The 27,911-nt window shown below is 35.3% G+C and overlaps 1 protein-coding gene across 3 annotated transcripts in view; it reads right to left on the bottom strand.

Annotated features, from left to right (window-relative positions):
• The window catches only part of SEPTIN7 (septin 7), a 114,696-nt gene that overhangs the window by 40,710 nt on the left and 46,075 nt on the right, over positions 1 to 27,911 (bottom strand). For all 3 annotated transcript variants that reach the window (XM_032303912.1, XM_032303913.1, XM_032303914.1), the window contains exon 4: positions 8,620 to 8,726. In XM_032303912.1, coding sequence (XP_032159803.1) covers positions 8,620 to 8,726 — 107 coding nt within the window. The remainder of the gene's footprint in view (positions 1 to 8,619; positions 8,727 to 27,911) is intronic.

Genomic DNA, 27,911 nt, shown 5'->3' on the forward strand with positions numbered 1-27,911 from the left:
GTGCGCAGACACGCACATACACACACATTCCCTGTATCACCACCCCTAACTTCCCCTGACTCCTTACACTGAGATCTTAAGCAACTCATCCCTTTCATTTTCATTAGTGACCCCCCTCCTAAACCCTTTATTTCTTTTTCCTTTCCAAGCTCAGATATCTTTCTGATCCACAAAATTCATGAACCTCGATTTGACCGGAATTTCCCTGCTATCCAATAATCCTTCTATGTGCTCCTTAGTCTCATGCCACTCTCATTTCTCAGTATGGGTCTTCTCTACCCTATTTCTGTCCATCCTCAGCAAAGTACCTCATCTCTACATGAAGACAAGAGCATCCCCAATTTGTCTGAAGCAACAGCCCCAATTTGTCTGAAGCAACAGTCTTTCCTTCTGTTCAGTGAAATAGATCCCTTTCTTCCTAAGGCTAATTTCTTAATCTATATAATCTAATTATTCCACATTGGAGTCATATTGACAAGAGTTTAGACTATTTATCCTTTATTTTCAACCTCTTGTCTCTTCAGGGATTAATTCCCCATATGATATAAACATTCTTAGGTCTTTTTTGGAAATAAAAACCAAACGACTGCCTCAGTACCCTACACTCAACCTCTAGGTATTCACTTTCATCCCTTCCTTCATAGCCATCCCATCATCAGTGCCTCATTTACTACTCACTTCCCAACCAGTACCATATTGCCCTTCATTCCTACTACACTAAAATCTGCCAAGGTAATCTATAGCACCTTACAGCAGCACATTCTCACTAATCATATTTGTTTGCTATATCCTTCATGTGATTGGCTTAAGAACTTTGATTATGGAGGCACCTGGGTGGCTCAGTGGGTTAAAGCTGTCGTCCCAAAACTTGGCATAAGATAAGCATTCAGGGGCACCTGGGTGGCTCAGTGGGTTAAAGTCTCTCCTTTCGGCTCAGATCATGATCCCAGGGTCCTGGGATCAAGTCCCATATCGGGCTCTCTGCTTCAGCAGGGAGCCTGCTTCCCCCTCTGTCTCTCTGCCTGCCTCTCTGCCTACTTGTGATTTCTGTCTGTCAAACAAACAAACAAACAAACAAATAAATAAAGCATTTAAATGTCTGTTCTATGAATAGCTCAAAAAACTATCAATATTGGACCAATATCAACAAGAGAGTTTCCCAACTGGGCTTTACAAAAAGGTCTCAAGGTTTCTATAAAACATTATCTTAGGGAGAGGATTCTTTGCTTTCACCTTTCTTCACCTCCAAAATTTCTATACCCATTTAATCTGTAATAGTGATTTGAAGAACTTCATAAACCAAGAAAAAAAGTTTTAAAGAGGACCAATATAAGGCTGCAAACTAAGAACTTTAAAAAAAAAAGAAAAAGGGGCACCCGGGTGGCTCAGTGGGTTAAAGCCTCTGCTTTCGGCTCAGGTCATGATCTCAGGGTCCTGGGATCGAGCCCCGCATCGGGCTCTCTGCTCAGCAGGGAGCCTGCTTCCCTTCCTCTCTCTCTGCCTGCCTCTCTGCCTACTTGTGATCTCTGTCTGTCAAATAAATAAATAAAATCTTTAAAAACAAACAAACAAACAAATAAATAAATAAATAAAAGGGAAAAAAAGAAAAAAAACTAACACTCTTGGGGTGCCTGCGTGTCTCAGCTGGTTGAGTATCTGACTCTTGATTTCAGCTCAGGTCATGATCACGGGGTCCTGAGATCAAGCCCTACACTGGACTCTGTGCTCAGCAGGGAGTTTGCCGGAGATTCTTTCTCTCCCTCTTCCTTTGTCCCTCCCCACTCCCATTCTCACACACAGTCTCTCTCTCTCAAATATCTTTAAAAAAATCTAACACACTGATTTCACAAAAGAAACTGAAGCAATTTAGTCTCAGAATAAAGGACAGTTTTTTCCTTGGAGACAGTTGGCAACCTTTCACAGACTTGAAATAGGATTCAAAAATTTTCAAATATACCAAAATTATAAAATTTGCTACTATATACACAACACTGTATATAATATTTTTCTTAAAACTTTGTTAATCTGAAGATCTATTTTTGAGAGTGGAACAAGTATTCAATGCTTTCTATCACTTCATTTTAATTAGTCTATTAAAAAATACATGAATAAAAACAGAAGTTAAATTTCATTCAATGTGAAATATTCTGAAAGAATGAAGGATAAACAGTACCCTCTCTAACTTCTTCCCATAGAGACAGGATAAAACCAGTTTGGATCAGCTAGAAACACTGCAAAGCAGTAGTTCTCAAAATGTATCCTGACTGGCAGATGCATAATCTGTGAACTTGGTAGAAACATGAATTCTTTGGGCCCTCCTTCAAACCCATTAAATAGCAAACTCTGAGGGGAGGTGGACTCAGCAATCTGTTTTAGCAGGCCTTCCAAATGACTGATGTACACTCAAGTGTGAGAACCACAAGTACCAAGAACTCTAGGACTAGAGTGTTGGCTCACATTTTGAGCTGCTGCACTCGGAGTCCTGAGGCCCAAGACAGGACACTGGGAATTAATCACAAAAGATTTCTATTTAATACTGAAAATTCCATTCAAATCAGAACCACTTATACACGAGAAGTTCAGAACCATCTCTCTATTAGTGTAAACACCTTTTCTTTCCTTCCAAGATTGCAAATATGGAAGAATTCCTTACGATACCAGTTTTTTATAAATAAATAATGCTCAGGGAGGAGATTATGAGATCACAGTCTTTATTAAAATCTCACTCCCTACCTTGCTACATCACAGCATTTTTCTTTTCTTTACTTTTTTTTTTTTTTTTTTTTTTTTGACAGTTGGAAGTGTTCCAGAAAGCCTTCAGGTGAGAAACTGCAGACATATGCCTTTTGAAACTCGGGATTTTATGTTTCTCTTGGTCTGCCATGTCTGGGCTGAGATGTAATACTTCTGACCACCCTCCACAAAGAATTTATGAGCTTCCAAGAGGAGATTATCTTCTAGATTACTGAGCTTGGTGAAGAGCCAGTCAACTGTGAAAGAAAACTACCCTCTATTCTCTAAATAAATGGAATGACTCAGAACATGTTATGTTCTCTCCTGGATAAGTAAGAAAGAGAGTACACAGAATCTTCAACTTGTTTCCAGTATATGAAGGAATACCACCCAGAGTACTTCTCTGGGATTCTAGTCATTATCAACCCATTTCTCAGATGTTATAGATCTTAACTTTTGGTAAAAAGAAGAGATTTAAGAGTGATACACAGGCCTTTGTCATAAAAATCTTAGTAGAGATACTGTCAAGCCCTAATTACTCCTTTGTTTTCAAAAAAGGAAGACTTGGAAGATATTCACAAAAAGAGAACACTATTGAAATGGTACCTTAAAAGAAGGTTAAGTGAGTTAGACAGGATTATTTGGGAGACAAGTAAATGTAAAAACAATCCTGAGAGCCTCTTCCATATTCCTTAACAGATGCTAGCCTAAGAGAAATTATCTTCAGTGTCTGAAATATAAGGGACAATTATCTAGACAAGGAACTTTTCCAAATCAAAGAGAAAAAGACAGGAAACATTAAGATGATCAAAACACTTCAAGGAAATCTGAATAGTTAATGAGTATAAAAGACATGTTCAACCTCATAAGAATCAAAGAAATTTAACTGAAACAATAAAATACCTTTACTTAATGTGTCACAGATGTAAAACAGAAACAAGTGTTCAGATCCACCAAAAGAATGTATAAAAATATTCATATTGTTAAAAATTGAAAGCCTAAGTGCTTATCTACAGAATATAATTTATGATATAATCAAATACTGAAATACTACACAACAATGAAAAAGGACTATAACTATACAGTACAAATACCACAGACATAATCTTCAGTGAAAGAAATCAGACACAAAAGAGTATACATCTAAATGAAGTTCAAGAAAGACAAAATTAATCTATTGAGACAGAAGTCAGAAAGCTATTTATATCTGGAGTTGGGTGTAATACTGACTTAGGGGAGGCAAAAGGAAACTTTCCAGGGTGCTAGAAATGTACATTATATTAATCTGGGTGGTAATTACCTAAATATATGAACATGTATATAAAAGTTCATCAAGCTTTATGCTAAAATCTATGCCCTTTTGGTATAAAGCTACATATTCATTTAAAAATTATATTAAGGGGCGCCTGGGTGGCTCAGTGGGTTAAGCCGCTGCCTTCGGCTCAGGTCATGATCTCAGGGTCCTGGGATCGAGTCCCGCATCGGGCTCTCTGCTCAGCAGGGAGCCTGCTTCCCTCTCTCTCTCTCTGCTTGCCTCTCCATCTACTTGTGATTTCTCTCTGTCAAATAAATAAATAAAATCTTAAAAAAAAATTATATTAAGAAAATTTTGCTCAAAAAAAATAGAAATAGATCAATAAAACTTTTTAAAAAGCTGACTCTGGCCTTGTTCTGAGACTATGAAAGAAGACTCACTGCTTTGTTAAAAAAGTTTGAGATGGTGGCCAAGGATCATGTTAGAGAGGTAAATTAGGAGGTTATTCTAATAATCTAGGCAGAGAGATGATGGAACCCTACATATGAGAGGTATAATAAAGAATTCTGGATATAACTGTGAAAGTAGAGATAACAGGATTTGTTGATGGCTACATATGGACTGAAAGAGAAAAAAGGAGTTAAGGATGGCTCCAAGTTTTTTGGTCTGAGCAACTGGTTTAGTAGACAGTACCATATAGTCTATCAGTATTTTTAATAAATTTGTTTGGCAAATTTATTTTTGGCATAAGGACTTTTAGGGGACATATTTTTGTTGAGCTGACCTAGAACGAATTCTTAATATGAATCTTATTCCTTATAAATACTTATCTTTTGGTATTCATATTTCTTTTCTGAAAGGCAAAATTATAAAAGCATGCTCACTGTATAAAATTGAGAAGACAGGAAAAATATTCAGTCTCACAATATGGAGAATCGTTGATGACAATATGATAATGAATTCTATTTAATACCCTTTTTACAATATGTAGACCATGACAGGATACACACAGTTGTAACTACATTACAAGCAATCTCTCATTATTTGAGCAAATACTTTGCTACAGAGTAGGAAAGATTCAATTTCTTTATGTCAAATTCCTGAAATTGCAAGCACTGGTACTTTCATGTGTTCAGACACTGGTTTAAAAAAAAAAAAAAAATCACTGCATGGATGAATCAAGAAAGCTTGAGTATTGTTCTTTTGTCTTTATTAAGCAAAGTAAAATAAAACATGGAAAGGTACAAAATCTTCGTGAGTTAATTGGCTTCCATCATTTACCCAGCAGTAGTTTATTGGAATTTCAAGCTTAGTATTTAAAGGGAAGTCCTTACCCTTGAGTCCAGACTGCAAATTTAAACCTGACAAGCAACAGCAAACATCATGTATGTACTATTTGAGATTTAAAAAGTAAAACAAACAAAAAATCCCTTCCTGAAACTATCCCTTACTAGCTAGAGTCAGATGACTGGCTCTTTACTGCTTACAGAGGCATTTAAAATATATATATAGTTTTTATTTATTCATTCATTTGACAGAGAGAGAGAGTGAGAGAGACATAGCAACAGGGAACACAAGTAGCCGGAGTGGGAGAGGGAGAGGGAGAAGCAGGCTTCCTGCCAAGCAGGAGCCCAAAGCCGATGTGGAGCTTGATCCTAGGACTTGCCCGGAGGCAGACGCTTAATGACTGAGCCATTCAGGCACCCCCATAGAGCATTTTTTATGTTATTTAAACAATTTTCACAGGACTTCACTGATCAAATCATTTTGTCTTCATTTTGTCTTAACTGCCTAGTTGGGAAACTCTCTCTAAAGATTTTTAAAGGAAAAGGTTTTAAAAAAGAAAGAAAACCAAAAAGCTGTTGGATGAAACATTATTAAATAGGGAGATTGTAGTAAAGGAAAGCTAATCCACCTATTAAGAACTGGTTAACCTATGAAACTAGCGTGTATTAAATATCAACAGTATAGAGACAGCATAATTTGACAGAAAACACACCAAACCAGACTGCTTAGATTTGTATCCAGTCCTGTCACTCTTTTTTTTTTAAAGATTATTTATTTATTTATTCATTCATTCATTCAAGAGATAAAGAGAGAGAGCACAAGACGTGAGAGGGTTAGAGGGAGAAGCAGACTCCCAACTGAGCAGGGAGCCCCATATGGGAGTCGATTCCAGGATCCCAGGATCATGACCTGAGCTGAAGACAGTTGCTTAACCAACTGAGCCACCCAGGCGCCCCAGTTCTGTCACTCTTAACTATGTGATCTCAGGGATATGACCATGTCCCTACCTCAGTTTCCACCCATGTAAAATGGCGGTAATAATACCACTTACCTCATAAAGTTGTTGTTAAGAATTAAGTAAGTTAATACACATAAACTGCTTAGAATAGTACCTGGAAGATACTAATGACTTACTAATGCAAGCCTGGCATTAACACCATATGCCAGAGCTACAAAGAGGACTCAGCAGTAATTACCAAGAACACTACTGGCAAGTACATGACCACTAAGATCTAATATATTTTAGAATAAATATTCTTTTTTTTAAGATTTTATTTATTTGAAAGAGAGAGCATGAGTGGGATGAAGGGCCGAGGGAGAAGCAGACTTCCCACTGAGCAGGGAGCCCAATGCAGGACTTTATCCTGGGACTCCAGGATCATGACCTGAGCTGAAGGTAGACGCTTAACCAACTGGGTCACCCAGGTGTCCCTAAAATAAATATTCTTGAACTTAGGAATCTGCACTGTGCGGTTTCTTTAACATTTCTACATACATAGTTTACTTATCTTGAATTTAAATACCTAAATTAAAAAATTAGAACTTCCTCCTCTTGTTTAGGGTTAAAATATACAACACTGGGGGCACCTGCGTGGCTCAGTGGGTTAAAGCCTCTGCCTTTGGCTCAGGTTTTGATCTCAGGGTCCTGGGATAGAGCCCCGCACTGGCCTCTCTGCTCAGCAAGGAGACTCCTCCCCCTCTCTCTCTGCCTGCCTCTCTGCCTACTTGTGATCTCTGTCAAATAAATAAATAAAATCTTTTAAAAAACATATATACAACACTGATCACAAAATAAATAAGCAATGTAGTGTCAAGTTTATCGAATACAATTTTGCAAGTAATTTGAAATTTCAAACTCTATGAAGGATACAAAAAAATTTCCTAAAAGAGAAAAACTTCAAGAAAAGAAACAAAATATCCACTTGACAGAATTACTTCTTAAGAATCTAATTACATCGGGCTCTCTGCTCAGTAGGGAGCCTGCTTCCTCCCCTCTCTCTCTGCCTGCCTCTTTGCCTACTTGTGATCTCTCTCTGTCAAATGGATAAATAAAATCTTTAAAAAAAAAAAAAAAAGAATCTAATTACTAAACTGCATCTTGCAGTTTGATATGTATGAGTTTCTGCCCAGGATTTCCCGAGTGTCCTTCTACCCTGTGCACTAGAATAACCACTACCAATCCTTCAAATCCACCTCCAGCCTGAATAAAGCCTGTTCCAATGAGAACTATTCACCCCCCTCCTCTCTGCTTATGGGCTATATATTACTACTGTACCATTCCACTAACAATTTTTTTTCAATTAACAGTTTAAAGGAGTACTGAAACAAAAATGTAATGTGAACCACATAAGTAATTTAAAACTTTTCAGTAGCCACTTTAAAATATTATCTCTGGAAAGTGTAATCAATATAAAAAAATTAGTAATAAGATACTTTGTATTTGTTACATATTCAATTGTCAAAATCTGGGATGTATTTTATACTTGCATAACATCTCCATTTGGACTATCCATATTTTAAGAGCTCAACAGGCACATGTGACTACTGGCTACTGTACTGAACAGTAGAGATCTGGAGCCTAGAGTATTCTGTCACATGAAGTATGGTCTAACGGTCAACAGCATCAACGTCACCTAAAATTTTTAGAAATGCAGAATTTCAACCCATCTCAGACTAAATTAACCTAAAACAGGAACTAAATTTAACAAGTTGATCTAAACACACATTACAGACTGAGAACTACTTAATTAGACTACACATAGCTTAGGAGCCTTAAAATTCCAATTGCCATTCATCTATCACATAGGACTATGCCACTGAGTAATACAGAGCACTGTATTTAAGTAATAATGGCTTTTCTGCAAATCAAGCTTTTTCTACCCTATCCATTAGCACATTCTCCAACAGTGGAAATACATCTATACTACCCAAATACATCTATACTACCCTTGCCGCATATGTCTACTGAGCACTTGAAATATGACTGGTGTAACTGAGAAACTAAACTTTAAATTTTATTTGCTTTTAACTTACTCAAACTTAACAGCTAAATATGGCAAGCAGCTACCATGTTGGACAGCCTAACTCTAGGGGTATTATTTAGTACTTCACAGTATAATCTATAGGAGGGTCCTAGGGACAAATTTAATAGAAGGTTCTAGCCAAGATAATTCCTCTAAATTCACCTTCTCTTTTTAATCATCAGTCAGGTTTACCATTTTATATTGGATGAGGCCAAATATAAAACCTACCTCTAGGGAAGCATAATAAAAGTTATAGCATGTATTTTGTGTGTGGTAACATTACCCCAGCTTATCATCAATGAACAATACAAATGTACATACCTGTACTGTCTTTTTTATTCTATGGGATGGACCTGGATACTCTGGAGAATACAAATCTGTGAGGAATAATGAGTTGATTAATGTTGACTTCCCGAGTCCAGATTCACCTAAAAGAAAAGGGGGAGGAAAAATTTGTTAAAGTTGGCTACTTTATCAACCTTAAATATTCAACCATTACCGTAACCAAACTTGCTTTATTTAAGTAATTCTTGATGGAACAAAGAAGTGACATTAGAAAACATACTATAAAGACTCCCTGTTAGAATAAGTTCTTTGTCCTCATTTTCTTATAAGATTAGAGTCATGCTTTCAAGGAATCTTTTTAGCTTTGTAATCCTACAATCTGCGCCCCTTAAAAGTAATGCATCTAATACAACAGTCTCCATTTTTAATAGTAATGTATTCCTAGAGACCAAAGTTAGCTATGAAAGAAGCACGCAAGTTTGGATTATGTAATTGCTACTTCAGTGAAATAAAACATAAAAAAAAATTAGGTATAAACATTTATTATAGGCAATAATTAATGAATGACCCCCCAAAAAAGAAATCATACAACTATAAAAAGCAGAAATCTGCTGATAAAAGAAAAATTAATCAAAATGCATCTCAGTATAAAACTGAATCACAAAAAAAGTACTTCCAATTTATCCATCACCTTAATTATAAAGGGTACCTTTCCATAAACCAAATCCCAAAAAAAGTCATAGGTAATTACTTTTTAGAGTGCTCCTGACTGAGGTAAGAGGTAGGAATGGAAGAAGGCAAAAAACAATGTCTGCTCAGATTCACATACTCTTCTTTAACTCTTTATGTCAAGTTTAATACAACATATAATATATAAATTATATATAAATATATAATTTTTACCAAAACATAAATAGCTTCGAGATCTACATAATACAAGACTAAATAAATTAAAAATCAAACTGCAATTATCAATTAATATAGCACAATTAAAGAATCTAGTTATTGTTAATAGTTCGGCTGGTTTAAAAGACACCTATAGCCTAAATAACTGATATCACAATATCAGCATTACTATTTCTGTCCAGGTTAAGTTCTTTCTTTTTATACTGGCTCCCAAGAAAGTTAAGATCTATACTAGGTTGTCAGGGCTTACCCCTTTGAATGAGGGGATGTCACTTTTTTCTGAATGTAAAAATTCCAGAAATTTCTAAGACCAAGGAAAATACAGATTTTTGATACCTACTTCTTTCTCAACTCTTATATACTGAATAAAAGAGTAAAGACTACAATAAAACCCAAGCCTGTAGGGGATAATCAGAAATATCTAGGCCTTACAGACGCCACTGTCCTATTGCCACTCACTATCTAGCCACAGTCAACCCCATCATGTTTTTCTTTTTTTCTTTTTTTTAAGATTTTATTTATTTACTTGAGAGAGAGACAGTGAGAGAGAGCATGAACGAGGAGAAGGTCAGAGAGAGAAGCAGACTCCCCATGTAGCTGGGAGCCCGATGCGGGACTCGATCCCGGGACTCGATCCCGGGACTCCAGGATCATGACCTGAGCCGAAGGCAGTCGTCCAACCAACTGAGCCACCCAGGCGTCCCAACCCCATCATGTTTTTCAACATTGCTATGGGCTGCATCTCCTCCAGGCTGTTTGCAGACAAAGTTTCAAAGACATCAGACAATGGATCTTGGAATACAGCATCAAGAACTAATAATGTACTGTCTGGTGACTAATATAATAAAAAATAAGAAGAGGAAGAATTACACACCATACACACACAAACACAACAAGAACTTTCATGGCCTGAGCACTGGAGAGAAAGGACTTGGTTCTAAAGGTCCCTGCTTTCGCAGATTATTTCAGGATTTATGCCAGGGTGGTGACTTCACATGCCATATGGCACTGGCAGGAAGTCCATCTACAGGGAGAAATCTGATGACAAGAATTTCATCCTGAAGCACAGGGTTTAGCGTCTTGTCCACGGCAAATGCTGGAACCAACACAAACACTTCCCAGTTTTTCATCCACACTGCCAACACCAAGTGGCTGAATGGCAAGCATGTAGTCTTTGACCAGGTGAAAAAGGGCATGACTACTGCAGAAGCCACAGAGTGCTTTGGGTCCAGGAATGGCAAGATGAGTGAGAAGATCACCACTGCTGACTTGGACAACTCTAATAAATATGACTTGTGTTTTATTTAAAACAAAAAAAGAGAAGAAAAATATCTATAATATTTTCATTTAGAAGCATAAATGAAAAATTTGCATACCTGTAAAAATATTTTGGGCTGCCAAATGTAAAAGTATACTAAATTCAAAAATTAATACTGCACTGACTAAAAGTATGTTTAGAGACCTTATTTTAATTAACTTTAAAAACAATTTTTCTTTTTTTTGGTGGTACAGAGTAGAACAAGAGAAAGCAGGGTAAAATGAAAGGCATGACATGTCAAAGGGGGAAAAAAGCCTGAAAGGCAACACACCAAAATGTTAATAGTGGTTACTACAGAGTAGAATTGGAGATAAGATTTTTTTTTTCTTAGCTTTCCACATTTCTGTGTGCTCTAAATTTCCTTCACTAACTTAATTTTTTATAATTTTAAAAGCATTCTTGAGTGACATCAGCAAAATGACAGACTTAAGAAGTTCCAAGCCCTCATAGAAACATCAAAAACAACTAGAGACTGGCTGCATTAACTTTATAGGAGCTCTGGAAAGAGTCAAAGCTTTACAGCAACCAAACAAATGCCTAGTCAAGAAAGTACCGTGAACAACAAAGTTCAGGTCATTTTCATTTTCTCTTGCTCTATTCTCTATATGGGTATGCCTGGGACTCAAGGGATTTAGCAGCCCTCAAATCAGATGGAATAGAGCTGACTTTTCTTAAAATATTCTAACCTCTCCAGGGTCTGCCAGAAGGACTGGTCTGTGTTGTCTAATTGGGATTTTAGGTGGAGGAAGCACTGGATACCATGGTAAAAGCTGAAGGCAGACTATAAATCCATGGATGCCTGGAGCAGAAAATTATGGATGGGTATAATAAAGTATATACCTGATCCTAGAGAATTTAGGCTCATGCTTCTCCTATTAAAGATTAAGACTATTTGCTTTTTGTTCTTGAGCAATTCTCGTTTTGGGAACAATGGTTAAGACTGTTTAACTTTAAACAGCATGTATCTTATACTATTATAAAATGTCAAAATACTGTCTGCTTTTTTATACTCACTAAAAAAATCAGAAAACACCTAACTATACTTTCACTTACGATTTTTCCCCCAGTGAATTTTTTTCTCTATCTTCATTTAAACTCCCGTCATTCACTACATGAAGTAATAGCTTGCATACTCTGAACTAAAACTTAGGTCTGGTCCATTTTTAACATGTCATGGAGGAGATATCTATATTAGTTAACTTCCATCCATTCCTAGACAACTCACATTAAAACTGAAGCTTTAAGATTCAATTCATATGTGATGCCCCTGAATGTTGGTTATAACAACAAAAGATAGCTTATTTTGCTTACAATCAAGGTGAACATTTCAGGAAACTTCACCAACAGTCTCAGAGGTTTAAAAAATGTCAGAGTAAATTATTGGTGAGTTATACAGACAGAAGTAGGTAACCTTCAATTTAAAAGAAAATAAATATCCTATCTGACAACTTATTCTGTACATTTTATATTCCTTTAGACTGATCTAGAATGTAAACCGTAACTACAGTAACTGGGTGATCTCTATAGAAGTAAACACAACAAATAACTGAGTATCATTTGGCCAAGAAAAAGAATTTCAGAATCCAGTTTAACTTTGCTCACATTTCTCTACCTCTCATCTTCCACATTTATGCAAGTAGTTGTTTCTAAGTTATTTAGACTTATTCTGAACTGTTCTCAGCAAAGTACAATTTTTTTCATGAACTGCTCAATTTCTTTAATTCCGAGATACACATTTCCTTCATCGTTTCTAAAAATGAACATCTCTCATAGTCAAAATGTGTATTTACTATACTAATTTTTCAGCATCTTTTTATTTTTTCATCATAAGTGTATTCTTTAATCCCCATATCCTATTTCCTTCATCCCCCCACCTACCTCCCTTTTGTACCATCAGTTTGTTCTCTATAGCTTACGGTCTATTTATTGATTTGCCTTTTTTCCCCTTTGCTGATTTGTTTTTTAAATCCCACATGTGAGTGAGATCATATGATAGGTCTTTCTCTGACTGACTCATTTCACTTAGCATTATACTTTCGAGCTCTAGCCATGTTGTTGCAAATGGCAGGGCTTCATTCCTTTTAATGGCTGAATAATATTCCATTATATATAAACATGTAATTGTATAATAATATATAATGGAATATTAGAATATGAAGAATGGTGTGTACACACACACAAACACACACACACACACTTCATCCATTCCTCTCTAGCCATTCATCTATTGATGGATATACTTGGGCTACTTTCATAGTTAATAACACCACTATAAACATAAGGGTACATGTACATGTATTCTTTTGAATTACTGGTTTTGTATTTTTTGGGTAAACATCCAGTGTGTGATTACTGAATCAGAGTAATTCTATTTTTAACTTTCTGAGGAACGTCTATACTGTTTTCGCAGTGGCAGCACCACTCTGCATTTCTACAACAGTGCATGAGGATTCCTCTTTCTCCACATCTTCACCAACAGTTGTTTCTTGTGTTTTTGATTTTACCCATTCTGACAGGTGTGAAGTAGTGATATCTCATTGTGGTTTTGACTTGTATTTCCCTGATGATGAGTAATGAGCATCTTTTCATGTGCCTGTTAGCCATCTGGGTGTCTTTTTTTGAGAAATGTCTGTTTATGTCTTCTGAACATTTTAAATTAAATTGTTTTTTGGTATTGAGTCCTATCAGTTCTTTAAATATTTTAGATACTAACCTTTATCAAATATGTCATTTACAAATATCTTCTCCCATTCAGGTTTGCCTTTTAGTTTTATTGATTGTTTCCTTTGCTGTTCAGAAACTTTTTATTTTGATGTAGTCCCAATAGTTTATTTTTGCTTTTGCTTCCCTTGCCTCAGGAGACATACCTAGGAAAATGTTGCTATGACCAGTATCACAGATTCTTGCCTGTGCTCTCTTCAAGGATTTGTATGGCTTCAGGTCTCACATTTAGGTCTTTAAACCATTTTGAGTTTATATTTGTGTATGGAGAAAGAAAGTGATCCAGTTTCATTCTTTTGCATGTTGCAGTTTTCCCAACATAATTTGCTGAAGAGACTTTTTCCCATTGTATATTCATTCCTCCTTTTTGAAGACTGATTGACCATATAACTGTGGGCTTATCTCTGGGCTTTCTGTACTATTCCACTGAACTACGTGTCTATTTTTATGACAGTACCATATGGTTTTAATTACTACCATTCTGTAATATAACTTGAAATCTGGACTTGTAATACCTCCAGTTTTATTTTTTCTTTTTCAAGACTGATGTCACGTCACTATTTGAGGTTTTTTGTGGTTCCACACAAATTTTAGGATTTTTTTGTTCTAGTTCTATGAAAAATGCTATTGGTATTTTGATAGGGATTGCATTAAAATTTATAGACCGCTTTGGGCAGTACAGACATTTTAACCATATTTATTCTTCCAACCCATAAATGAAATGTCTTTCCACTTATTTGTATTATCTTGAATTTCTTTCATCAGTGTTTTCTAGTTTCCAGACACTTAACAACTCTTTGGTTAAGTTTTTTCCTAGATATTTTATTATTTTTGCTGCTATTATAAATGGGACTGTTTTAATTTCACTTTCAGTTGTTCCATTATTAGTGTATAGCAATGTAAAAGATTTCTGTACAATGATTTTGTATCCTGTGACATAAGTGAATTCATTTATCAGTTCTAGTTTTGAGGGTTTTATTGTACTATTTCTTACCTCCCCCAAATCAAATCTGATTATATATCTCATAGATCATATCCTGGAATCAAGGAAGTAAGAAGATCAAAATACTTCTGTCAAACTCAAACTTAATTAAAGAGCCCAATCAAAGGAAGGAGACCTTAATATTTTTCCCTAAAGTTCAGAATTTGACATTTAATTTTTAGAATGAGTTACTCTGTACTAAGATGATTTCTATTTCTTTCTAATTCACAGGACTGCAATGGAACAGAAGATTTTAACCATAAAGAAGGTAACTAAGACCATCTCCCACCAACTCTAACTCATGAGGTGAAGGAACAAAGTTCCCCCAAAGAAAGTTACAAACTGTAGGAGAAAAGGTTCTTCAAGATCCCAGTTTCATTCAGGGAAAGGAGGTAGAAGGAATGTACTAAGAAGCAGTTAAGAATTTACTATGAGGTAACTGTGTTGAACATACAATGGGAGATCTAGATAAAGCAGTAGAAGGGTTGGTGGGGTAGCTGAGAAAGGGATGAGAATCTACAAGGCAATATATAAGAGAACCCAACACTGTGATGAAGGAAGACTAAATGTTAGTTATGGAGGCTTTAATCCCTACAACTTCTTAAAGAAAGGAGGGATGCTTTCATTGGTGACCTAGAAAGGAACCTCAAAGTTGTGATTTGGACCCAGGCTTTCTTTCCCTTATACCAATATTTTCTATCTTCAAATCTTTCTAAAACCAAATGTGTATTTTCTTCATTATAACCAGAAAGCATAATGCAATATAGATAAAATTACATATAAATAAAATTCTAGCAAGTTAATTTTTAGTCATCTAAAAACAAGGTAAGTTATCATTTTGGTCCCACATATTTAAACATCCTTATCATGATTAAGATCATGATCAATCCACAAGTAAGGGTCCCATGGAGATAAGAAATCCATAACCATTTGACTAATAATTTCTTCTTGTAATAATTTTTCTTTTACTTGCCCTGATAAAGACTTTAAGATCACACTGAAAACCGAAAACAGTGTCAAATTCTTCTTTTGATGATTTTATTTGAGAGAGAGAAAGAGTGCACAAGACTGAGAGAGAGTGCAGCAGAGGGAGAAGGAGAAGCAGACTCCCCGCTTAACAGTGAGACAGTGAGAGCCCAGGACCCTGGGATCATGACCCAAGCCAAAGGCAGACACTTAACCGACTGAGCCACCTAGGTGCCCCAACAGTGCCAAATTCTGACTATAAAATATCCTCAAAAAGCAATGTGAAATATTACTTAGTGCTTTGCAGGAAATATAATTCTGTAAATACTTTTTAAAAATCTACTATGTACCAGGCACAAGGGATTAAAAGGGCAAAATAAGACAGAGTAGGGGAGACAAATAAGTAAGCACATGCTATGAGCTCTGTAGTTAGCTATATTTAAGATGCTAGAAAACACAGAAGAGTAACTTCTAAATCAGATGGGAGTTAAAGATTTCCAGAAAGAGGTGACAACCAAACAAGAACTTGAAAGATAAATAAAAACTGGCAAAATAAAGAAAGGTACAGAAAAGAACTCATTAGACAGAAAACAGAAGTCTGAATCAGTGCAATTTATTCAGATAAAATACTATGTATGAGTTTCAGCCTCACAGCTACTAAATCAGTCTCCAGGGCCAAGGCTTGGGAATCACTAGTGATTCTGCTCTGTAAGCAATGGTAGAGAACCACTGGCAAGCATACTAAGAGAGGAAGGCTTTAAAACAAAACAAAACCAAAAAAATGAATTTAAACATATTTAGGGCTTAATGGGGGGATGAGACAGAAAAACTTTTTTTTTTTTTAAAAGATTTTATTTATTTATTTATCAGAGAGAGTGACAGAGAGCACAAGCAGGGAAGCATGAGGCAAAGGGAGAAGCAGGCTCCCCACCAAGCAAGGAGCCCGACATGGAACTCGACCCTAGGATCTTGGGTTCATGACCTGAGCTGAAGGCAGATGCTTAACCGACTGAGCAACCCAGGCGTCCTGAGACAGAAAACTCTTAAAATGACTTACAGAATTTTGTTTTGTACAACTAGCAGAAGCAATTGTCCAGTGGTTATTAGTACAGCATTTAACTTTAGGCTTTCTGGATGAGAATCTTACCTTTATAGCATGATTACAGCAAGCAACATACTTGAACTTTAATGTTTCTTCACATATCAAATTAAACATAATACATGAACTGATAAACTAAATAATACATGTGAAACCTAAGCACAGTGCCTGGTGCACAGTAAATACTCAATAAAAAGTACTTTCTCTGTGAAAATATTTAATGAGATTAATAATACACGAAAAGGTAAGAAGAAACAGGATGAGTTAAGATAAAAACATTTTAAATTTAACACCCCTTTCAAATTAAAAGTCAAAGATTTTACATCAATACAGAATTAGAAGAATTAAATTCACTTAACTTTAAGCTGTACTTTATCAGTTTTAAAAGCCAACTTTTAAAAGATGGATATAAATCTTAGAATAGGCATGGATGGACTAACAAAAATAGATGCAAATTTATGTACAAGTACACACAATTAGTTCTTATGTACAATGCACTATAGTAGAGGCTTATGTTATGAAGATTTAAAAACAAGAAATTCATTCTTACCCCTCCACCATACATACTCCCATACAAATCTATACACATACCCAGACACATGTCCTCCATCTGGGTGGGAGAAGGCTACAATTTACCATTTCATTCTAACAAGGTATAAGGAAGATAAGCATAAGATACTATAGCACATAGAAGAGGCAAGAAACACAAGACTGTTATGGATCAATGAAAAGTTTCCCAGTAAAATAAAAGCTACATTTTGAAGGGTAGGTTGGACATAGGTAGTACTCCCAATATTCCTAAGATGGAAGAAAATTTGACCTAAAAACCTAGGTGACTTCAACTTTCCTAAATAGGGTATCTTGCTTCACCTACCCTAACCTAACATACGTACAGTTCTTAGCTGCACACCACCATACCAACTGTCTGTTGTGAATGGCTGCTGCCACAAGGGCCCTGAGCAGAATATCCAAATAGGGAAAGTTGGTATCTATATTTGGTGTAATTCTTTCTCATGCTAACCTAGCCGCTCAAAGCCACCACAATAGTATTTTTTCCCTAAAGTGAGGAGGATTTGAATTTAAGACAGTTTTGAATCTGGCTCCAGAGTCCAAGTCATGTCGTAGCTTCTTGAATGGTTCTCTAAGGGTAATGCACTCCTCTTTTTCCTTCCTTGTTCCTGCTGGCTGAAATGTAACCATGATGCTCGGAGCTGAATTAACTACCTTAGACCATGAAATATACTGGGGAGAGAACATGCCTAGTGAAGCAACAAACAAGGAAGTACCTGGGGAACACTGAAAACTTAAAGCAAAGACATCACTTCAATCCAAAACTATTCAACTTTGGATTCTGAAATAGAGGAAGAATAAATTTCTAACCTGTCATACACTGTTATTTTAGGATTCCATTATTTATAGTAAAATTTAATCAAATAATATTAACAAGCAAGACAAGCAAATGCAAGTACAAAAAACTAAAAGTCTCATTTCAGTAAGACAAAAAATTAAAAACAAACTACACAAGATTTAAAAAATACATTTTAAGAATATTAATGCAATAGGGGCGCCTGGATGGCTCAGTGGGTTAAAGCCTCTGCCTTCGGCTCAGGTCGTGATCCTGGGGTCCTGGGATCGAGCCCCACATCGGGCTCTCTGCTCCGTGGGGAGCCTGCTTCCTCCTCTCTCTCTCTGCCTGCCTCTCTGCCTACTTGTGATCTCTGTCTGTCAAATAAATAAATAAAATCTTTGGGAAAAAAAAAGAATATTAATGCAATAAACATGTCATCGAAATACAAATTATTGTATATTAATTAATCTAAGGAGAGAACCAGAAACTCAGTGTTAAGTTTTTGCTGTGTGTCCTTAGATTCTACTAATTCTCTCATTTATAAACTTTACCTTGGTTTATTTTAAAGTCTCATATGATAGAAGAATAAAAATAGCAACGGAACTTAAAAATGCACAAGACATCAACTTAGAAACAATGAGTTAACAGACCATCCACGGTAAAAGACTAATAGGCCTCTCAGATACAGACAAAACAAGTGGTTAAAAATGGAAATGCTCTGAATTAATAAGCTTGATTGTCAGAATACACTGTATTATTTAAGAAAAATGTAAGAATAACACAATTCAGAATTCTATATCCTAACTTAAGAAAACAAAATTATCCAATAAAATATAAACAGAATGCCTATCTGCAACATTTTATATTTCTTTATCACTAACATTTTATTTGTTTACATGAATAAAACACGTAGTATTTTGTATTCCTTTATAACTAATATTTTAAGATCTGTTAAATGAAATGCACTATAAATGTTCAGAACAAAGTCACTGTCCCTCATTTTAATGGACCTTAAGAGAAATAACTGGATTTAATATTTTTTCTGTCCTTGTTAAAACAAAATATTATAATATTTAAAGATGTTAAATACTTGAAGAAAATTCTAAAATAAGAGTAACTGAGTTTGTTATATTGCCCCCTTACTTTAACATTAGATACAAGTTAAAATAACCCATGTCCTCTTTGAAGCCCAGCCCATGAAAGTCATGCATATCCCATCATCATTGAAAATTATTACATTTCAAGTCTAAGAATAAAACATTCATGAAAAGTTTGTTCACAAGGTTCTGAAGAAAGTCACATCAATAATTATTTGTAACAGTTAAGGTAAGGTTCCTTTAGGTTGTTGGGATTATAAAGGCTCTCAGAGGTCCTACAATTAAAGAGACTGTTCTACCCAGCAGCTCCTCAACTTTGCAGCCTTAGACTATTACCCCCAAACCCCTAAAATATCTAGTAACATCTAACATATGAAGCATACTTTGAGATATTATACTGTGTAGTTCTTATAAATTATTTTTCCTTAATCATACATCGTTATAGCACCTAATATAAGTAAAAGTACTGTCTTAGTTATTGTTAAGTAGAGAATACATAGCTTAAACCTTGAGGATTTTTCATTTGTATACAGCATATAAACACTTAAGCACAGATGCTCCTTAGTTTTATCAATTAGTGGCTTGGAAAAACCTACTTCACTACACAAACTGTGTAAGGAACACACATAATGTGGTTTTATTATCAACATCATTTGCTAATTATGTAGTCTCAGAACATTAGAACTAGAATAGTCCTTAGAGACACAAATCAAACCACTTAGAAAATGAAGCCAAAAAGAAGTTAACTGACTATGCCAAGAGCACATCAAGGTCAGTGGTAGAGCAAGAACCATAAAAACCCTGTTGCAATCCCCAACCTTGGGGTTCTGCTCTTCATGTAAATCTGCTTCTACATGAAGTCTCTGGGATTCTCCATGGACTCTCCATGGAGGCAGCTGTTTTCAAACTTTTATTACCACAATTTACAGAAAATAGAGAAGCCGCCTCTACACACATTTTCCATGAAAACCCAGCATACACATACATACAAGTATACTTATCTGTATTGTACAAATGTATGTGCATACAAACTTAAAAATTTAATGAAATAACACTCATGTTAAGCAAAATACACTCATTTTCAAATCATTTTTATTTTTCATTTTTTAAAATGGCTCACTAAATTCATATCATGATCCAATTTGAAAAAACCTGCCAAGGAGGATTCAAAGTTTCATTCAGATAAATCATCTCCCAACATCCTATAGCTTCTGCATCCCAACAGCTATCCTCTGATACACTATTACAATCGACAGAAAATACAGACACATTTTGCCCTCGAAAGTTTAATTTCATTGAGAAACAAGCTATAGTTAAACAAAAAATACAGTCGGCATACATAAAGTATATATAGCTTGAAGTATAGCTTGAAGAATCAAGGAAGACTTCACAGAGCAAGCTGCAATTCACTGAGATAAACATAGGAACTAACCAAGAAAACCAGTGAACAGTTAAATAATGCTTAGATGTGGAGTGGCTTTTTAGAAAGGCAGAAGCTCAAAACCTGTGGTTTAGCACTTGGATGAAGAAAAAAGGAAGCATAGGAGGATAAATAATTTTAAGAGTAAGGAGGATACAATTATTTTTAGAGAAATAAAAGATATCTACTAAGAGCAAATAGGCAACTGAGAAGTTTTAGCTGGAGATAAAACTAAAAAAAAAAAAATCAAGGCACCTACACAAACTATCACAAAGTATCAAGGCTTTTTGCTTTTCTCAAAAAAACTGAAACTGGAAGTCACCGGCAACAAATATTATTGGGGTAGGGGGAGCTCCTGAGTGGTTCAGTTGGTTAAGCCACTGCCTTCGGCTCAAGTAATGATCCTGGAGTCTGGGGATCAAGTCCCACATGGGGCTCCCAGCTCTGCACGGAGTCTCCTTCTTCCTCTGGCCTTGTCCCCTCTCATGCTCCCTCCCTCTCTCTCTCTCTCAAATAAATAAAATTTAAAAAAAATAAATATTATAGGTATAGCTTTATTAAAATGACATGGAATGCCTCTGAGCAAACATACAATCAAAGAAAAGGCCTTACATAAACAGACTGGCTAATGTTTTGTTAAAATAAAATGGTATGGTATTATTTTTGATCCCCTGCTCTGACAGGTTTCAACAACTAAACAAGTACACTTGCTGTGGGGTTAAGAGTGATTTATCATTCTGCATTATGCTATAATAAACACAAACAAACTTGGATCCTAATTCCTTCCCTGTCACTAGGAGCTTAATGACACAGACCATGTTTTATCCATATCCAGATTTTTAGGGAATAGAATATCATCTGCTACTTTATAGGTGGTCATTAAATAAATGAATGAGGAATGCAAAGATATTGTCCTACAGGGCAGAATTTGATCAAGACCATGAATGAGATATCCAAGAGTAACAGAATTTCAGAGAACTAAGGATCTCAACAGCTTAGAAAAGAGGTCATATTTCAATGAGGTTTTGAAGGCTGAAGGAGCATTCCAACTATCTGGAATATTATAGGTATAAAAGACCACTTTACAGTAGCTTGCAGCAACAGCATGGGAAAGAAAGCAAAGGTTTAAAAAAACAACAACAACAATATTTAACTCCTTTCAGGAGGCCTGTACTGGAATTTAAACAAGAGGAAAGCCTGGTGCTTGAGAGATCCTGTAGATCTTTTCTAACTTGTCCACTGCTTGCCTATTCTTGTTTATCCGGAGGTCTGAAATCAGTTTTATACAAATTCAAATACAAGTTCACCACAATACATAGTGACCTTGATCAAAATAATAAAATAATCTAATTAAATTATTTTATTTTTTTAAGATTTTATTTCTTTATTCATGAGAGACAGAAATGAGAGACAGGCAGAGGAAGAGGGAGAAGCAGGCTCTCCACAGAGCAGGGAGTCTGACATGGGACTCGATCCCAGGACCCAGGATCACGATCTGAGCCAAAGGCAGATACTAAACCGACTGAGCCACCCAGGCATCTACTTAAGCTATTTTAATAAAATTTATTAGCACTGTACCTGACATTAAAAAATCATCTCCAATGTTATGTATTATTAAGATCCAGGTGTTACTTTCAGCTGAAGTAGAGATGAGACAGTATCAAACTATATGGAGTTCTTAACCAGAATCCACCAGTGTTATTTAAGGAGCTATTTCAAAACACATGACTATACGCTACCCCAGAACTAAAGCCCAGAATATCCCATCAAGTATTTCCATATATGTTTTGGAGATGCCTCCCAAAATGACTCGAAAGGTAGATGAAATTAAAAACTCTAGTGAGGTGCCTGGGTGGCTCAGTGGGTTATGCGTCTGCCTTCGGCTCGGGTCTTGATCTCAGGGTCCTGGGATCAAGCCCCTCACTGGGCTCTCTGCTCTGCAGGGAGCCTGCTTCCCTGTCTCTCTACACCTGCCTCTCTGCCTACTTCTGATTGCGCTCTCTCTCTTTCAAATAAATAAAAAGAAAAATTTAAAAACAAAACAAAACAAAACCTCTAGTGAGTAAATGATGACAGGGCAAAATGCCAGATTCACCAACATTTAAAGATGGCCAGTAAAAGGGACGCTGAGCAACCAGATAAATCAGGAAGCAGCATTGCAAAAATGAGAAAGAATTGCAAGGAAAAAGTAGTCATACCAAGTAAGAGATTAAAAAAAAAAATGGCCCAGGGATAATGAGAAGTCTTCTTACTGATTTTTAAGAAGAGCAGTTTTGGACTAAGAAACCAAATGGTGAGGAGTAATGGACAGGAAATTAAAAAGTACAGATTTATTCTTAATTTATATCTGGTTTAAAAATAAAGAGAGGTTGCTATTCTTTGTTTTGCTTTTTAGTATGCTTATCTCTCTGAAGATTTAATCTATCAAGAACAGTCTAGACTCCACTAGACACTGATATTTCTTCCAAGATATTCCATTAACATGTGATCTGGGATTTGCTTTAAGACTATTTCATCTCCTCAAAATGTATTAGGACTGATCACATGCTAATACTAAAATGCAAGCTGAACAGGTTCCCCATGACCTGGCTCTGCAATTATCTAAACAAGATTTACTTATTTTAATTACAGTAATCGAGTGCCAGCACTAAGAGCTAAGTAATAATTCTGCTATGTAGCCAGTAGCAAACATTCCAACCAGCCACTCAATAATTACCTCATCCAATGAGTCAAAAAACTTTCACTTGATATGTGTCATGGAGGCCTTAAGGAGGATGTTTATGACAGTTCTTGCTATATTCAGAGATAAAAGTATCATTTACACAGCTCAGTTTAAGCAATTAACTGCCTTTTTATCACCATGTTACCAAAAAAAAAAAAAAAAAATCTAAATGTCTATTTGGAAATTCTTTTCATGATTATTTCCAAAATGGGTTACCACAACTTTTTGGTTAAAATGCACTCACTAGTCTTTACTTAGGCTACAGTCTGCAACTTCTCCTAGATTGTACATCAAGCTTCTGTTGTTCAGCTAAACTGTTTGTTTAGCTAAACTGAAAAGAGCTGAAATTGATAGATACTGTTTACAAGTTCTCCCCTCATCTTCCTCCAAATTCTTCACATTATTGCCCAAGATCATTCAATAAACATTCCTTCTTAAAAAGTTAAGTACTCTTGTGAATACTATTAGTCCTTCATATCTTGGTGGGGAAAAATCAGACTTTTCCTCTAATTTCTAGTTGTGGTCAGCATTTACTAAGGAAATAAGTGCTTTAATTTGGAGGGAAATCGGGATAGTTTTGAAACGTTGATCAGAGTTAAGTAAAGATTTTGTGGCAATAGCAGAGTGGAGGGCTCTATGAATAGAGGGCAGCTTAAAGCCAATGTTTACACTACAGGGTAAGTAAAGGGAAAGATAGCAGGAAAGGAAATAGAATATACCAAGGAAAGAATTTTACTTAGAGATCTAGTGGACAGAAGAGGTGAAGCAACGAGATGATTTATGCTTGGGCTGGGAGCACATTCTATAAAGTGGCTCTAAAGAAGTGGCTTTCAAAGCCAAAGTGGGCAGGCTTTAATCACCTGACCTACATGCCTGACTTATTCTTTCAAGTTCTATAAGTCTCATATACCAAAACTTACACACAAAGGACCAATGGTGGGTTGTATGAATTATACTGGTGACTCTGTTAATCTGTCTTACCCATATTTCTTAAAACAAAACAAAACAGCATGAGTATGCATACAAAGAAATTGTTGTTAGTGATATGAATGTTTAATAAAAAGCTAGACCAAAAAAACCCAACAAACAAACAAACAAACAAAAAAACAGAAAAAGCTAAACTAAAAATTTCACATCAGTAATCAAGGGCCTCCAAGTTAAAATTCAGAACTTTTGTCTAATACTAATTTAGCAACATCATTTTGCTATATTTGGCATTTTAAAAAGATTTCTACTCTATTTTGGCAAGGATAAGCTGAAACATGCTGGCACATCTATGGTAACTGTTTAAGTTGGTATAACATTTTCAGTTCCCATCCTTGACTATGTTATCCCTTTCAAAGATCAAATGCACAAGGGAAAAAACGCTGCAAATAATAGTTGGGGTAGGAGGACGATCTTTTGGGTACCACAATGGGCACAGGCTAAGTATGATACACTCATAAAAATAAAATTAATCTGCCACTGAGAATTAGTTTTTATTTTTTATTTTTTTATCCTCCCAAAATCTTTATTTTTTTTATGTTTCCAGTTTTATTTAAACTCTTATTAGTTAACGTATAGTGTAATATTAGTTTCAGGAGTAGAATTTGCTAATTCATCACTTACATATAACATGCAGTGCTACGCAGCTGCTTTAAGTATTAAGGAGGGCACCTGTGATAAGACTTTGCTTTTAAAAACCTGTTTGACATGGAAAAATGCTTGTCTCGCATTAGGTGAAGAAAGCACATAAAAAGGAATATGGTACTACTGCTCTGCCTAAGAAACACAGAATATATATCAAAATTAGTGATTTCCTCTTTCTTTTTAAAACATTCTTTCTACTCCTCTGTATTACATTTCCAATGGAAAACTATTTTTTTTAATTAATTAATTTATTTATTTTTATTTTTTATTTCCTTGGAAAACTATTTTGTAACAAGTAATAGATTTATAGGAAGACTACTTTAAAACTACGTATCTTAATATCTTTGTTATATCTAAAAACATGAGTTATCAAAAAATACAACTACGTTTCAAAGAAATGTATAATTTAATTCCTTTCTCTGGACATTAAAGTAGACCAAGAGCAGTGCTCTTTAAACTTCAGAATGGGGAGTAAGGGACAGTTCTTGTCAAAACACAGACTCCCAAATTCCCAGGAATGAGCATCTTGAATAAGAAGCCCAGATTCTTTTTTTTTTTAACATTTTATTTATTCATATGACAGAAAGAGAGAGCATGCACAAACATGAGCAGGACGAGGGCCAGAGAGAGAGGGAGAGGATCTCAAGTTGAATCCCTGCTGAGCACGGAGCCCTAGGCAAGGCTCTATCCTACCACCCTGAGATCAGGACCTGAACCCAAATCAAGATTAAATTGATTAAAGGAACCAGGGTAACAAACTGAGATCAAAATGTAGTTCATTTAATTTCTTCATTTATTTGGCCTTTTAGATGACTAAAATTTTAAAATGTCTCTTCCTTAATCAAAATTATCTATAATGATGGTTTGAACCAGAAATACTACTTTTAATTCTGAATGACACGAAATCTTATGGAAACATGATTCAACAACAAAAGCAAAGACCAATCTATATGAGAAAAATTAATTTTGAGACTCAAAATTAAAATCTTTTTTGAGGAAATGGAGTGGGTAGGGGCAAAGGAAGATGCCATGCCCAGCGGTGAAGCCCAATACAGGGCTCAATCTTACCACCCTGAGATCATGGCCTGAGCAGAAATCAACAGATGCTTAACTATCTGAGCCGGCCAGGCACTCCTCAAAATCAAAATCTTAATGTCATCCTAAAAACAATCCCTAAGATTCATTCTTAATATCACTGATATTACATACCTGACCTACTCAAGGAAAAATAAGATACTCAAAAGGTTTACAAAGGACAGCATTAATTCTGTAGCAACTATAAAGCAAGTGTACCCCTTAAGACTAATTAGTAATGTCACATAAGTAACTTGAACAAAACCCAAACTTCATTTTTATTGAAATGCACAGAACAGGCATGCACAAAAATCATATTTTATTAACAAGAATGCAAGCTACCTTGCTTAAAATGGGAAATAAGAGCAAATTCTCAACCATCTTTCAAATTAGCTACGTCTCTCACCAGAAAAGAGCTCTGCTGCTATACTGAATTGCAAAATAAAAGGATAACATGTATACCCTGAATGTCTATATCAAAGGAATTCAGCCAAAGCCAAAGTTCAAAGTAAGAATTAATAAAGTATTTAGCCTCTTAGCTGCCATACCATTCTCAACCACCCCTGACCTTTCTTTTCTCCTCATCACAGAATATTTGGATCTTAAAAGTAAATTAAGACATAAAAATGTGCTAATAAATATATGCTTAAAATTAATATTTTAAGTAAAAATATTTTAAAGTAAAAATTTGATTTTAATATTTTACTTATTAACAGACTTAATAGATACATTATATATACAAAGTACATTCATATATTCAATTATCTCAAGCACTCTGTGAGAAAGGAGTAATTACACATAGCAGACAGTATTATTGTCCAACTGTCTCCACTCTACCACCATCCTAAATCCTCAGATTCTCAGGGGGTATGTCTCTCTCTCTCTTTTAATCTTAGCCCTATGCCTAACTTAGAAACCTAACTAGGTAAATGTCTATTTACCTAGCTAGAAAATGTCTGATAAATGTATAAGAAACTGAGAGTGACCTAGCCAAGGTCAAAGTGATAAGAAAGTGACCTAGCCAAGGTCAAAAAGCTCATTTGTGGCAGAAATTAGAATTTAAAACTAGGCTAAGAACATATTCCTTTTGAATACAGCAGTTGCTATATTAAGTATTAGGAAGATTTATGTTAAATATAGAAACCTGATCTTTATTATATGCTAAAAACATAAATAAAAGCATAACTGTAACTAGCTATTTTACAAAATTGTCAAAATGAGTTAGTCATTTGAAATTTAAGCACAACAGAGAGTTACTCGTTTCAGACCTCTATCCCATCTGACAAATAAGATATTATCCCCATTAAGCCCAAATAATAACTCCCTTGACTCTTTACATGGCACTTTAAATGTGTACTACTAAAGCATTTATTAAATTAAATTGTAATTAGTAGCATGCATTTCCCTGGAAATTCCTTTGAGTGTTGAAGTGGTCATTTTCATTTATATATTATCCTATTAATTCATAATTCCTAGTACTTTATTGCTGATCAGTTTTATCAGAGGACTTAATGATCATTCAATTAAAATCTATTCTTAGAACCATGACAAGATACTATGGAAATCTCACCATTATATTTTACTGTAATGATTACCACTTGTAACATAATAAACAATTCATAGTCTCCTATCATAAAAGCTATAGTTAAGAATGAACCACAAAACATCCTTCACATTTGATTCCTTGACATGCACTATCATCTGCATACTCGAGGGTGCTATGTGCAAGAACAGAAGTCCCCAAGTCTAAAGTTTTCTTCCTTCTAAATATTAACCTTCTAAATATTTGTCTCAATTGTTAATAAATTTGGAGGCCAACCAAAAGTTCTCAAGCTAAAAGTTCCAAGGTTTTTTCCCCATTAGTCATTTTTATGGCAGTCCCAAATTATAATTTTACTACCTTTCTTTTCAGCATCAAAAAAAAGTCAAATTATTTCTTCTACTCACAGGCCAGTTAATTCTATAATTAAATATAAGTTTTTAAAGCCTTCAAAATTATTTCAGCTATTTCTCTTCTACTTTCCTCCCTGAAAATTCAGTCCAGAA

The sequence above is a fragment of the Mustela erminea genome, chromosome 11 (assembly GCF_009829155.1).
Source record: "Mustela erminea isolate mMusErm1 chromosome 11, mMusErm1.Pri, whole genome shotgun sequence".
Lineage (NCBI taxonomy): Eukaryota > Metazoa > Chordata > Mammalia > Carnivora > Mustelidae > Mustela > Mustela erminea.